Source organism: Watersipora subatra, chromosome 8, assembly GCF_963576615.1.
Source record: "Watersipora subatra chromosome 8, tzWatSuba1.1, whole genome shotgun sequence".
Taxonomy (NCBI): domain Eukaryota; kingdom Metazoa; phylum Bryozoa; class Gymnolaemata; order Cheilostomatida; family Watersiporidae; genus Watersipora; species Watersipora subatra.
Genome location: NC_088715.1, coordinates 7116891 through 7133891, shown reverse-complemented (window position 1 = coordinate 7133891; position 17001 = coordinate 7116891). Strand labels below are relative to the sequence as shown.

Below are 17001 nucleotides of genomic sequence, written 5' to 3'. Positions count from 1 at the left end.
ATTTTGCACTCTCCTTCAGGAAGGACAATAACCCTTGAGTATGCAAAAAATTTGCTAACTCACCTCTAACTTTTCATAGATTTCTAAATAAATATGCATTGGGAAGATGAGAAATATCTCTGCCAGTTGTTATCTATTGCTTGCAATTAACCTGTGATGATATTGTAGCCCGTTTACTGCTTTGAAAATTGTTGGAGCTTTCAAGTTTTATTTCATTCTAGATTTGAAAAAAAAAACATTTTTGTATTTATATTTACCAATGTTGCATTAAAGTTCATTGTACCCATTGATATGTTTGCCACAGTTTGCAGCCGAAACTGGTTTTTCATTCGCTATAGAAGAGGAGTTATAAGCAAAAATAGTAGAACATGTTCCATCGTAAAGACAACCGTTTTTTTACATATGTCAAAGTGTCAAGACTACGTTAAACAAGAAACTACTATTAGCCTGATGCTATTACAATATTATTTATTTCTACGATGTTGCTTTGAAAACTTTGACAAAAAACCGAGTCAGTATTAGTACCATTTTACTGATCACTTAGGGTTCGTAAAGATCAAAGAATGTCAAAGTGGCACTCAAATAGAGGTGGTGTTCAAATAGAGGAGGTGTTCAAATAGAGGTGGTGTTCAAGTAGAGGTGGTGTTCAAACAGACGTGGTGTTCAAATATAGGTGGTGTTCAAATAGAGGTGGTGTTCAAATAGAGGTGGTGTTCAAATAGAGGTGGTGTTCAAATAGAGGTGGTGTTCAAATAGAGGTGGTGTTCAAGTAGAGGTTGTGTTCAAATAGAGGTTATACAGTATATCATCCTACCTGTTAGTTTTTAAATTACTACTAGTACACTGGCAGCTTAGTGTGTCATGCGAGATCATGATGTATATCTCCACTGTATCCAACTAATAATTATCTTCACAGGTATTACTAGCTTATAAGGTAGGTTATCCAAATTCATTTTGTAATTATCTTACTACCGGTGCTACGCTAGGCACTCGGTTCATATTTACTATAGTAAGAGCCGTGTCTGGCAATTTGTCAGGAGTCATGATAAGAGCATAAAATTTCGATTCTCGGGCTTAAGAAAAAGGATTTCACCGCATGGGAATCGAACACAAATATTTGGATTCTCAGCAAAGCACACTAATATCTGCACCACCTGACTACTGGTTGATGACGAAGGGAGGTTTCAGTTAAATTTTTTGAAATGAAGTATAAACTAAATTACCGTAAATCGTTTCAAATTGTCTGTGAACTAAAGTACGTCTGCTTCTGAAATATAGCTTGTTTGTTTAAGATTTTTTACCATTTTTTTACTATAAAGCTTATAAGTTACTAGTTACCGTCTAGTGCACCATGAGAAACCATCACGTGCGCCAATGAAGGTTTTAAGCGTTAGTACTAAAATACATGTTTATTTAAACTTGAAAAATTAAAATTATTTTCACCTTTGAAGATACATCAAAGGAAATGAATTTTCGCCGTCTTTGACATGTAGGATTTCAACATGTAGCTCGTCACATGTGGCATTCTTGGAGAAGAGCATACTGCATATTGCGTCATGTTTCACAGCTACATTTCAGATCAACCTGTAATCTTATTCAAAATAATCACTATTTTAATTTTGTAACATAATTTTGGTGATAAGCATAAATTTATATTACGTGTATGTAGGTAATTATGACTAGCATGTATAATCTATGTATATATAAATATCTGTGTTTGTCTTTTTGAACCCTGTTCCTAGTTATAGCAATTAAAATAGAACAATGAAACATTTGCATGGCCTTGGATTTGATTTCGGAACCTCCAGATCAAAAGGCAGTGAACTTTAACATCAAGCTACGTCTATAAAGCTATAAAGCAATAATTATAGTAGTTTATAGTAGAACTATTTTTTTGTTTTGTCTTATTGTAGAAAATACTTATTATTAGTTTTAGAATAGACTTTGTTGTTTAAAAAAATAAGCAAATTGTTGTAAATGAATGTCGAAGATGTTTAGTCCCCATCAACTTATATTAAAATTACTACGATCATCGTCTATAAAACCGGTAAAGTTAACCAGAAAAAGAGAGAAGTTGTCGATGCAAACCAATAATACTGCAGTTACGGTACAGCCAACAAATTAAAGAATTAAGGCTAGTTTTTCCTTTTGTATGACTAAAGAGGAAAGTTTAAAAAGATCTTGGAATGGATTAAGCAATCTACACGTATTCCGCTGTTCGTATAACATAAACTTTCCAGGAGCGGATTATTTACTTTGCAGGAGCGTCTACTGTATTTAATTAATAATCATTATTATTTAATCAATAATAGTTGGACAACAAAGTGTAGTACAGCGACGAACAGTATCTGATGAGCATTGGTGAGAGGGTTTCCGTTGTGCCCTTATATATTAAAGAGCCCGAACCTCTGACTCCGCGACTGGCTAGCCCTTTTTCCTCTGGCTGGTTCAGCTGGTGTCTTTGACTCGTTGGACGGAGTTAAAAGTCAGCCAGCGTTTCTGGGTCAGGTAAAGGGTCGGCGGTGTCCACTACTTGATAGGATAAGTGAATTAGAATGATAACTACAAAAGCGTCCACAACGTTCATTGAAACAAATATGCAATTGTAATTCTGTTTGACCACATCTTATTGTAGCCTTAGCGCCACTCTGTTTACGAAACACCAAAGCTGCAGAAGCGCTTGTGGAAAAATCTTAGCCTGTGGCCACACATGTACTCATCCCTGTTATCAATGTACAATGAGAGATGCCTGTCTACCATGCACAGACAAGTGTCTTCTCAAGTAAGCAAATGCTATATTCCACTTGTCTGCCTGTTCAGCCATAACTTCAAATCTTCTTCATAGTTTTTGATAGATTTTAGCTGTGAGACATTTTAACGTCAATTTGTGAGCTGATTTGTGTACCAGTCTTTATATACCGTACTTTTCGGACTATAAACCGCACCCCTGTATAAGCCGCATCTGCTTTATTTTCCAAAAAAACGATAATAGAACAATACATTGGCCGCACCTTTGTATAGGCCGTAGAACTCAGGACGGTGCTTTTTAACGTGGCAGCAACTTTACTGTTTAAAACAGGACAGTGCCTAACGGCACTGTTTCGTATTAACCAACGCTTTTTAACCTAATGCTTAATGGAACAGTACCGTTAAGCATTATTTCGTATTTTCTTTCACCGCTAGAGGCGCACTAACCGGAGATTCTGATTAATGCGCCCTAGCGATGAAAGAAAAAGCCACAGAATAGCCGCGCCTTTGTATAAGCCACATGGCTCAAATCGTCAGAAAAATGTAGCGGCTAATAGTCGGAAAAGTACGGTAATCACATTTCCACATATTTGGCACCTACAACACAGCAGAGTAAGACATGGTGAAACTTTTGATACCAAATAACTGTAATGTGAATTTTGTTGCAAGTTAACCTTTAAAACGCTCAAAAGAAAAATAATTATGTCTTTTTTCTGAGTGTTTCAACCGCGATCAAGTTTTGCCTATTTTAATCTGACAACGTTCTGGCAGTCACATCACCTAAAATAACAAACAATTCTCAAGTAATAGGAAAATATTTATACTTTCTAATAAAAATTGTTAAAACATTACATGAGAGGCCCCTTAACTTGCAACACGCAATCTATGCTTTTGATTTATATATACATGTAGTTTGTATATGTACATGTATCTACTAATAAATACATGGATTTGTGACAGTGCTCTTATAACATGAACACACTGATAACTTGAACACTTTCTTTCGGTCCCGTAAAGTTCGAGCTATCCGAGTATCACTGTGTTTGATTTAGGTGCAGTCACAAGCAGAGGTGTGAAAGAACATGCGGGAAACAATGTTTCTTCAGGGAATGCAGGGAAAAGTGCCAGAGAAAGTTCGTCTGTACGGATTGCCATCGTGTATGTAGATTAGCACTATTGCATGCTTTTGATAAACCATCTTAAGTGCTTTACCACTTTATAGCCTACTCTGTTATACACAAGCAGGTCCCCTGGTCCTAGACAGTGTATCGACTGGAAAAGTACTTGAAATACTACAATTCCTTTTGAACTGTATATCAGCTTCAAACTTGTAGGAAACATTAAAAAAACAATCAAGCTCTATCAAATAGAGTGAATATTTTTTATTTCACACTTTTTGAAAAGTTGGAGAGAGAACTTAAGAAACACCCTTATTGTAGCAAACTGGATCTATATTTGTAATATTATATTATATAATTATATATTTATTATATAATATATATAATATAAATATATAATATATTATTATAATTATATATTATGGTTTTAGCTAAACTGAAATAGAGAAAAAAAAACAAAGTGAAACTATGTAGCCAGGTTTTCTCAGGCGTAGGATCTGATGAGGAAGCAACTTCCTGTATTATTTTAAGCCTCGGGCCCGGGCTTGAAATTGTTAATTAAGACAATAACAGCGAGGCTATAATACATGGTTGTAAGGCTCGTAATCGGCACTCTTCTCCTAATAAGTAAGGGTTGAACAACTATTGAGTTCAGCTATTTGTAATATTTTACATAATGCAACAAGCAATAGAAAAATAATACCAATTTGTAGAAAATTAACATATTAAATTTATTCAATTAATTTAATAATAAAAAATTGTTAACATGGCTGATATTGACATAAAGTCAATAGGAATATTTGCTGGATTATTAATGATGCCAAGCTGCATTCATTGCGCGAGGCTATCTATTGATCAAATACAGACGACTCCACGTGCAGACTTGTTACATACACCATAAAATTCGAGCAAACTTTATTTTGTCTTGTATACAGTAGACGCTTTTACAACGTAAGTAATCCGTTCTGGGAAAGTTTACATTAGATGAGTATGTAGATTGCCTAATTCGTTGTAAGACTCCCGAATTCACTCATTTGGCCTTTCAAAATGAAAAAAACATCTTAATTTTACCACTGCACAGGAACTGTAATATTATTGGTTTGAATCTACAACTTTTCCCTTATTCTTTATCAATTACATCTACTTTAGGGTCTATAAAAACGGTAATTTGGTGTCAAGTTAGGGGGAGCGCACACCTTCAGTGTCCGTTGTCCAATTGAATAAATTTTTTTAATCATTTCGTAACTTCAATATCTATAAAAAAATACTTAAACAATAATGTATATGCCTAAAATAAAGGAATATGACAATGTTTTACTATAATAAGATCGGAGTCACCAGGTTTAGAGAAAAGGATAAACAATAGTTTCTAACTATTTACTCAGTTTAGTAGACCGACACTCTAACACCTGTACCAAGTGTGGTAAAATATAAAATGATGTTTCTGAGGGCTAACTGTGGAAGTCTTAAATTTTAGAACTTTCACTGACTTGAACCTTTATGTTATATGGAATCTCTTACGTAATACGAAGCAAAAACTGCATAAATTCTTTACGTTAAGTGGAATTTATGTAAAATGAGTTTTAGATTATAAGATTGTCCACTGCTATTTCTAACAGACAATCTAGAAATTCTAAAAAATTATAGTTTTATTAGTGAAAGAACAGTTGAGGATTAAACATACAAATCTAAGGTTAATATAAACTATACCTAGTGTCAGTTAGAGCAAGTAACACTGTGTATTGCTAATCGTCACTCTACCACCTACACATTGCTGAACAAATAGTCCTGTTCATGTCTCTAAGGTAAAGCAACAATAAACAACTCATTTTTATATATTAGTATGTTATTTTCCCAAGTTTTTACATATACTTGAAGTATATATAGTAAGTATACTTTACATATACTATAAGTTTTTACCTATAGATTCTTACATTGATTTTAATGTTGTATGAAATTGCTTGAAGTGTCTATTAATGTTTCTCAGTTCTAAAATAAATTACAGGATACATTAATTCGGAATAATTGCTCCGAAAAACAAAGCAACGAATCAAATTTGTATATATAAAGTTTTGATTATAGAATTAATTTATTATTTTGCACCCTTTTCGATGCACATTTAGACTTTATACACGGGTATTTCAACGGAAGTGTGACTATAGCTTAAGGAGTTAGTTGTGTTTCAATTGATTTTTGGATAACTCGTTAAAAATAGGAATAAAGCACTGAAGTTGTTTTCTCACAGGAAACTGTCTGCAGAAGTCGGTGCAAAGAGAAGTGTGACAAAGCATGCCTACTGTGTCAGATAGAAAGCCTGAAACGACATCGCGATTGAACCTTGTAGAATATTCTAGAAAAAGGAAAGCTAAGGGCTCTAACAGGGCTCTCTCTACAGGGCTTTAACAGAAAAAGGGACCGGACTTGAAAATTATGCTTCGTTTGTCCGCAATATAACTGCCTGAGTGTTCTCATTTGTATTGTTCAGTCACTCAGATGATTGATTATATATTCTCTAGTATAAATCACCGCAAGAATTTTATATTTGCTACAATTTCTTTTAAATAGAGCTTGATTTATTTTTAGAAATAGTAAGTTTGGAATATATTTTTTCAATAGTCATTTCATACAAAGCAAATAATTTGATACACATTTACGTTCAATATAGTCTTAGTTTCTAAGAAAACGTGTGAGTTGAAATTTGACTAACTTGAAGGAATGGTGGCTATAGTATCTGTTTTATTCGTTGCAAAATGGTATAAAACTGTTGGTTACATACAAGTGTTTTGGTTACAAGTGTTACAAGTCTTAAAATCATGTTCAACTGTTTAACTTACCATAGTAGAAAGACATCTGGAGAGTTCATTATGTTTAGCTAGGTAGTTTATTCGCTTAGATTTTTGTACTCCAAGTTTAAGTTTCTAGTATCCACAGCAGTTTTCAGTTAAAGTACCAGCAAGCAAAGTCATTGAAGTTGTTCACGAAAAAGTTGAAACAGAAGTACATTAGGAGAAAGAGAATGAGAGAGGGGGGAGGGATAGGACAGACGAGGAGAATTGAGGGTGAAAGGAGAGAAGGGGAGGGTTAACGGAAAGGGGTAGAGAGAAGGAAAATAGAAAGCGAGAATGACAGCACAGGTTCAAGCAAGATAAGCAATAATTAGCACATAGTAGAACCTATGATCAAACTTCGATACTAGTTGTACCACATTTTGTTTACACTATTTGATGAAAGTGCAATCTCTAAACTGGTTTTACCAAAACCAAATCACATCTAGTAAATTGAATCATCCACTTCATAAGCAAAACTCTGATCCCACATGTTTCACTCAATCATCGTTTGGAAATATGTTGACATAATCAAATACGAAAAAAATAAAGGAAGTGGAAGCTGAAAATGACAAAGTTAAACTCGAAGATATAGCTACCCTACAGTTACTGTCTTTCATTTTGTAAGGAAGATTTTCTTTTTTCAAGTTAACATTGCCTAATGCCTGGTTCCCATATACGTCGCAAAGCACCGGTGACAAATGGGAACCTACGCGCTGGGTACCGCCGGTAGTTGCCAGTAGTTTAGCGCTGTTCAAATTTCGCAAAAGACTGCAGGCAAAACCTTCCCGAAATGCACTGTACAGTTGAAGGTCACCATTATAGAAACGGCATGGTGAGCAAACATTTTCTTTGATTACGCGATTATGTTTAGCGATGCAGCTTATATGTGAACATATGCCGCCAACCGAGCGTCGCAAACGTTTTGCTGTGCAAGTTACCGCTGGAGTCTCGCAATCGATATGGGAACCAGGCTTTAGGACCTCTCTGACTAAGTAAGATATTATAACACTTTGCTAGGCTTGGTCATTTTACAGCAACCATATTTCTCGACCCGCCTCTAATGGTCACAATAATAGGGGAACAAGCTGGAGTAATATTAACTTCGGTTTTATTACAACTGTATATTAATACAGAAACACAAGAAAATGTTACATAATTATTTGATTTGCTAGTCAATTCCTAAATCATTTTATTTCGAAATATAAATTCCATATAAATCTTGCGTTTGTCCAAATCAGAAGGAAACAATGTAAAATCAATATGCAATTTAAAACTAACCAAATCATTACAGATGAAATTTGTTTCAAATAGCATTTACTTGAGCATTTAAATCCTCAAATCAATACTAGTGATATCAATAATCAATCATAACCAATAATAATCAATAATATCAATACTGAGCGTAACCATGGTAATAACCAATATTAAGATGCTTTTGTTGTTACTTTAATGTAACGATGGAAGAAGGGAGGTGAAGATGAACTGAGTGTGTGGCTGAGTAGTACGGAGATGTCGAGATAGAGATAATGTAGAGACAGAGGAAGGGAGTTGCAGACTTATTGGTGTCAAGGTTGAGCTTGTGATATGTATCTTGCTTGATAGTTAATACTGTCACACTGGGTAAACAACATGAACAATAGTTACAGTGCTTCTTGAAAGATTACTGTGTATCCTCCTTTATGCCGAGATAATAATTTTTTGCTTGTAAAAATTATACAATAAAATAATATTGTTGGAGATAATGATAATGCAAAACAGGATTTGCAGCACATTGAATACATCATAGCCCCGTTGACACCTGTGCTGAAATCTTGTCTGGTAGATGTATTTATGAAGTGTAATCAGAGCTGTATTGACAGGTACTTTTGAATAGCTCGACCATTTGTTTAGTACCTGCCTGAATCAACTAATCGAATGTGACCAGTGAATTGTTTCCTACAAATTGATACCAATCATAACTCGATAACATTGATTATACAATGTAGGCTACATGACTTTTAGGGATGTAGTTGGTTTCACCACATATTTTTTTCAAAGACCCAGCATGCTTATTTTACTTAGTAACTAGTTTCTGGTGTGGTTAGCGACGGAACTGCCCGAAACAAAAACCTTGTTCTACTTAGTTTGCTTGACGTAATTACCATAGACCGTTAGAATTGGTAGTTGGTACTCAGATGTTTACACAGCATTTAGAGGATGCTAATATGACAAATTTTTAATTTACCTTATTTGACGCGTTTGAGACATTGATAATAATGTATCTGTAGCTAGATTTAAATTTTTATTCTAGCCAATATAAAATAAAATATATGCCAATAGAGCTGCGTAGGACTAGACTTTTATCGCAATAGCCGATGTGAATACGAAAGATAGGGACAGGTTGTATCACCCGTTACCTCATTTTGGGCAAGTCTGGGCATGTTTTTTGGCCTGAGCGTTTTACCGTGATCAAATTTTTTCGATTTTAATCTTCAAATATCTTGGCAATGCGATCGCGTAACACAACAAACAACATATCAACTGATAGACAAAAAATACTTTCTTTTAAAATCAACTCAAATTTGATGCAACCACATCTTTAAACCGCAAAGCCTCATGTTAGGTAGTTACAGTGCTTTGTCGTTGGTATTATCAAGCAGCGGATGCATGGCTGGAGAAAACAACTCAAACAGTGGCAGACAATGATAGTTGCTAAGAGGCTACGCCTGTATTTTAACCATTTGATAGCCTTCCTTTTCACTCAACGCGAAAAGGTAAGGCTATCAAATGATTAGCCTTACCTGAATGGCGCTTCATAACTACTTGATTTAATGATCATGATGTTTTTATAGTTATGTTAAATGTTAGAATACATCAACTGTTGTTAATCTCGCAAATTGGTCTTTCGGTTTATTAATACAGCTTTGTCGTTTGACTTTTTCGCTCATCGCGGCAGTTACCATTAGTTCCGTAACCAAGTGATTAAAATGATAAAATTGCATGTGACAAAAAAATAGGCAGTAGTAGTGTTTTATTTAGGTAATGGGGATATACATGCTTGTAAGAGTTGCGTAAGACTGCGTTGACTAGTCACTCGCAAGTAGGTTCTACGTATAAGTTGTATTTTGTAATATTACACTAATAGATACCTGATAGTATTAAGACTAGTCCATGCAACAGCTAAGTATCGTCTGCGCTCGCTGGACGAGGAACACCTTACAGCTGGCCCGATTTACCTTTTTCTCAACATCCGGTTAGTATCGACTAGTCAGCACTCCTTACATCTCATCTCCAAGCCTCTACAGGGTATGGGGCTCCAGTAGCGCACACGCTGATGTAGACTGATACAGATAGTCAATTATACATATCCATAATTAGTCCTTGTTTCTGTATGCGTAGTCATTATATGTAGCCATTATCTAATCATATGATGAGGGCGAGGGTCTGTTTTTCATTACAAACTTCCATGTACCCAGCTATTCTCTTTAACCTGGTTGAACTCGCTAAGGCCCGCCATCTAAGATATAAATTCCCTGCCTATATGGATATGTTCATTCTTGCGCACAATAAAAGAAATACTGCAACCTTCACTGGATCCTTCTATGAACATCAACTAGCTCGACTTCACCTGCATTGCACCAGCATACACATTGCACCAGCGTACACATTGCACCAGCGTACACATTGCACCAGCATACACATTGCACCAGCGTACACATTGCACCAGCGTACACATTGCACCAGCATACACATTGCACCAGCGTACACATTGCACCAGCGTACACATTGCACCAGCATACACATTGCACCAGCATACACATTGCACCAGCGTACACATTGCACCAGCATACACATTGCACCAGCGTACACATTGCACCAGCGTACACATTGCACCAGCACACACATTGCACCAGCATACACATTACACCAGCATACACATTGCACCAGCACACACATTGCACCAGCATACACATTGCACCAGCATACACCTTGCACCAGTATACACATTGCACCAGCATACACATTGCACCAGCATACACATTGCACCAGAACACACATTGCACCAGCACACACATTGCACCAGCATACACATTGCACCAGTATACACATTGCACCAGCATACACATTGCACCAGCATACACATTACACCAGCATACACATTGCACCAGCACACACATTGCACCAGCATACACATTGCACCAGCACACACATTGCACCAGCATACACATTGCACCAGTATACACATTGCACCAGCATACACATTGCACCAGCATACACATTGCACCAGCATACACATTGCACCAGCATACACATTGCACCAGTATACACATTGCACCAGCATACACATTACACCAGCATACATATTGCACCAGCATACACATTGCACCAGTATACACATTGCACCAGCATACACATTGCACCAGCATACACATTACAATAGCATACACATTGCACCAGCATACACATTACACCAGCATACACATTACACCAGCATACACATTACACCAGCACACACATTGCACCAGCACGCACATTGCATCAGCATACACATTGCACCAGCATACACATTACACCAGCATACACATTGCACCAGCATACACATTGCACCAGCATACACATTGCACCAGCATACACATTACACTAGCATACACATTGCACCAGCATACACATTACACCAGCACACACATTACACCAGCATACACATTGCACCAGCATACACAGCACCAGCATACACATTACACCAGCACACACATTGCACCAGCATACACATTGCACCAGCATACACATTGCACCAGCGTACACATTGCACCAGCATACACATTACACCAGCATACACATTACACCAGCATACACATTACACCAGCACACACATTGCACCAGCACGCACATTGCATCAGCATACACATTGCACCAGCATACACATTACACCAGCATACACATTGCACCAGCATACACATTGCACCAGCATACACATTGCACCAGCATACACATTACACTAGCATACACATTGCACCAGCATACACATTACACCAGCATACACATTACACCAGCATACACATTACACCAGCACACACATTGCACCAGCACGCACATTGCATCAGCATACACATTGCACCAGCATACACATTACACCAGCATACACATTGCACCAGCATACACATTGCACCAGCATACACATTGCACCAGCATACACATTACACTAGCATACACATTGCACCAGCATACACATTACACCAGCACACACATTACACCAGCATACACATTGCACCAGCATACACAGCACCAGCATACACATTACACCAGCACACACATTGCACCAGCATACACATTGCACCAGCATACACATTGCACCAGCGTACACATTGCACCAGCATACACATTGCACCAGCGTACACATTGCACCAGCGTACACATTGCACCAGCACACACATTGCACCAGCATACACAGCACCAGCATACACATTACACCAGCACACACATTGCACCAGCATACACATTGCACCAGCATACACACTGCACCAGCGTACACATTGCACCAGCATACACATTGCACCAGCGTACACATTGCACCAGCGTACACATTGCACCAGCACACACATTGCACCAGCATACACATTACACCAGCATACACATTGCATCAGCATACACATTGCATCAGCATACACATTGCACCAGCATACACATTGCACCAGTATACACATTGCACCAGCATACACATTGCACCAGCAAACACATTGCACCAGCATACACATTACACCAGCATACACATTGCACCAGCACACACATTGCACCAGCATACACATTGCACCAGAACACACATTGCACCAGCCCACACATTGCACCAGCATACACATTGCACCAGTATACACATTGCACCAGCATACACATTGCATCAGCATACACATTGCATCAGCATACACATTGCACCAGCATACACATTGCACCAGTATACACATTGCACCAGCATACACATTGCACCAGCAAACACATTGCACCAGCATACACATTACACCAGCATACACATTGCACCAGCATACACATTGCACCAGCATACACATTACACCAGCATACACATTGCACCAGCACACACATTGCACCAGCATACACATTGCACCAGCACACACATTGCACCAGCATACACATTGCACCAGTATACACATTGCACCAGCATACACATTGCACCAGCATACACATTGCACCAGCATACACATTGCACCAGCATACACATTGCACCAGCATACACATTGCATCAGCATACACATTGCACCAGCATATACATTGCACCAGCATACACATTGCATCAGCATACACATTGCACCAGCATACACATTGCATCAGCATACACATTGCACCAGCATACACATTGCATCAGCATACACATTGCATCAGCATACACATTGCACCAGCATACACATTGCATCAGCATACACATTGCACCAGCATATACATTGCACCAGCATACACATTGCATCAGCATACACATTGCACCAGCATACACATTGCACCAGCATACACATTGCACCAGCATACACATTGCATCAGCATACACATTGCACCAGCATACACATTGCACCAGTATACACATTGCACCAGCATACACATTGCACCAGCATACACATTGCACCAGCATACACATTGCACCAGCATACACATTGCACCAGCATACACATTGCACCAGCATACACATTTGCACCAGCAAGCATTATTTCTAATAAGCAACTAGGCTGACAATCTCTCAGATTGCACCAGCATCTCAGATCGTACCAGCATCACAGTGCACCACCAGGACAGTTGCATCTCTCTGGGCATTTCCACTTGTCAGGACCCAAAGGAAGTGGTGTTTTTCCCTTACTGAAGCAGCGACAAGTTAGGGGTTACGACCCCTTTGAAACAAAAAGGTCAGGGATCAGGCAACTCTTCTTAGTTCACTAACCTACATTACATCCACTTCAACACCTTAACTGTAAAATCAGAGTAAACTTCACAGCAGTCTCACACATCATAAACTACTAAATGCACTGCGTTGCTCGGGTAATAAAAGTCTGCACAGAAAACTTATTTTTATTTCTATATAACAACAGTTATCATTCTAACTTTCCAACTTCATATCATGAGAAAAATGTTTTGTGCAGGTCAAATAAATAAGAAACAAAATGAAACAACTATAAAAGTGTTTAAATGAAAATGTGAAATAATTATTAAAAAATGGCTAAATAAAGTCTGTTTTGCTACCATTACAATAAAAGATGATTTAGTAATGATACTAGTAATACTAACTGAGAAAACAAAATAAGATCCTGACTAGGTAGAATTAATAATAAAAATTCGTGCGTAGAAGTGTTTGTGTATAAAAATGTTACTGCTCCAGCAGAAGCTTTCTATCAAAACATTGAATACAATGCTACTGGTACCTCTCGATACCGGTACAACTGTAAAAAATGGGATGTTGTACTGTCTTTGTCTGACCGAACATTGAGACAATGTAGAGTCCATTCCTACTCGAGAGAATAAAAATGTTCGCGTGAAAAGTATCTTAAGCAGTTTAACCTTACGAAAAACCGGAAATAGAAGTTCACAAAAAGATGAAAAACATTGTGTTTCATAAAGTTCATAGAGTTTTAATTAATACGTCATTTAGCTTGTGTATATGGTATATGATTGGATCATTGGAATGTTAAGGACTGTATAGCTCAGTGGTTAAATAAAATGAGCGTGTGGTTTGAAACTTGCGATTGTGATCTCTGTGAGTTCAAATCCAGCACGTAGTGAGCTTTTCATTCGAAGGTTTTAATAGCTGTAAATGGACAGGCAGATATCTGAACAGACAACAGCAGACGACAACAAACTTTGAGATTTATTTACAGTCAAACATGGATAACTCGAACTTCACGGGACCGAGTGAAAGTGTTCGAGTTATCAGAGCGTTCAAGTTATCAGAGCACTTTCACAAGTCCATGTATTTATTTATTTATTAGTAGATACATGTATATATACAAACTATAATATAAATCAAAAGCATAAATGGCTTGTTTCCAATTAAATGCTTCTAATGTAAAGTTTAAAACTTTTTTATCAAAAAGTATAGAGATTTTTTTATCACTCGAGATTGGTTTGTTGTTTGAGGTGATGTTATTGCCAGGACGTTTTTAGATTAAAATTGGCAAAATTTGATCGTTGTTGAAATGCTCAGAAGAAAAGACATCTTTTTCTTTTGAGCGTTTTAACCAAGATCAATCTTGCCGATTTTTTTTAAGTTTATGCGAAGGTTACCTCACTTATCCTTGGTTCCGAAGGGCCACCCCTAAGCGGATGTTTTGTAAAAATCAAATTACACCAAACCTTTAGAAAAGTCGTTGACAAAAATATTTTGTCGACGGTGACAATAACTACGCCTATGAACTACGAAAAGTTGAGGTTTACCTCTATGGCTTGGAATAAAGTGATTTTCTAAAGCGATAACAACCGTTTCGGTCGCCGTTGGGCAAAAAAACAGTTCGAGTTAACAGAGTTGAGGTCGAGTTATCTAAAGCAATTTATCATTACGTGGGAACAGACCAAAGAAACCGTTCGAGTTAATCATATGTTCGAGCTATCCGAGGGCGAGTTATCCATGTTTGACTGTATATAGATAGGTTGAACGAACGGCAAATAATAATAATGGCAATCGCGTAAAAAACAACTGTGAATAATGTTAGTCTCCCATATACATCAGGTGCCAACACACCATAATTGTAATGCAGATGCATTGACAAAACGGCATATAATGACAAGTAAAGGTGAAAATTTGATGTGAATAGAGTTAGTGTTCTATATATGCACATTTTTATTGATGGGGTCACTTTCTTTATATTAATAATATTGACACACCAAATTTCCTTTTTCCGGTCTTCAGTAACCATTCTGCCAGGATGAAGACCATCTCGAAGGAAATGGGCTCTAAATGCATAGGAGTGCTGCCTTCTTGTAAACACTTTCTTATGCATGCAAGGAGTTGCAAAACCCATAGACATGTTGAAATTTATGATGAGTTGATTCTCAACTACAACAAGGCTCCGTATCAACTCATTCACTCATATCCTCTTATACTGCAGCTACTGCCATAGTGGTACCATTTTTTGAGGCTCAAAATCCCGGAATTCACGTCATTTTTGCTTGATTTTAATACTTTGGCTGGGGAAATGACCAAAATGTCGTTTATCGGTTGCGTGGGGAAACGGCATTTATGTCGCTTTCAGTCGGTGTTTATAAAGCTGCCGTCTTGTAACGTTAAACAAAGGATATGAATGCTAGTAAGTTTTAGATATCATCAACAATATATTAGCCGGTAAATTAAGATATGAAGCAATTATCCGAAAAGCAATGCTTTGTGCTAAAAAAATCGCGCCTCCTTGGAAAAGAATAAAAGCTGGAAATACCGGTCAACATCGGTTCGACTTTCGAAACCACGGTTGTCCTTTAGCGGGATATTGCCGAAGCCGAGGCCGGGTCGTAGTCTACACACACAAAAAACAAAATGTTATTTTTTGTGTGTGTGTAGGCTACGGCCCGGCCTCAGCTTCGGCAATATTCCGCTAAAGGACACCTGTGTTCAAAACGGTAAAATAAAATATTATTTGATCCTCCGATCGTAAGTGGTTTTTGGTTTGATTAGAATAACAATAATTCAGATGGTAGAAGTGATGTAAACTTTTTAGACTTTTATTATACTTGGAATATACAGAAAAAAACGATCGTTATGGTAGCTCGCACGTCAACATTATAGCGTTGGACTCTACCAAAAGTTATACTTCCAAGCATTTCATACAGAGACAATTGTACATGGTTGTATTTTTTGTAGTAGTAGGTATGTAAATGAATGCTTATGTACAGGAGATTTTGTTCATAGAAACAGATTTAAATTTGAGCTATGCATGTAACATGCATAGCTCAAACTTAAATCTTCTACTACTTGCTCAGTATTATAGACTATAGTATAAGTGCATTATTTTTAACATGGTGCTCTATTAATTTTACCATTCAACTCTACAATATTATTTAATTAAATTATTTTATAGGAGACTACTCGTCTCCTACACCATTCAGCATTGTACTCGCTGATAATTCTACCTCATGCTAGCTGTGGCCAACCCCTTTAGCAGTTCTCATTCACATTATATTTTTAATAAGCGTTGTTAAAGACAATCTCAATAAACAGTTTTATATTTAGAAAACTGGATTATAATGTAAGATTTGGTGTTAGAACATGTGCCCCATCAGGAGCCAAGTGTGCTAGATTTGCACCATTTTGATTAGTTATACTAAAAATTTTCCCGAAGGAGAACCCCCGG

The 17001-nt window shown here is 37.2% G+C and overlaps 1 protein-coding gene across 1 annotated transcript in view; it reads left to right on the top strand.

Annotated features, from left to right (window-relative positions):
- Positions 1 to 17001, top strand: part of LOC137402253 (NFX1-type zinc finger-containing protein 1-like) — a 53800-nt gene that overhangs the window by 27826 nt on the left and 8973 nt on the right. Inside the window, exon 11 of the mRNA XM_068088750.1 lies at positions 2636 to 2782. Within this exon, the coding sequence (XP_067944851.1) occupies positions 2636 to 2782 (147 nt within the window). The remainder of the gene's footprint in view (positions 1 to 2635; positions 2783 to 17001) is intronic.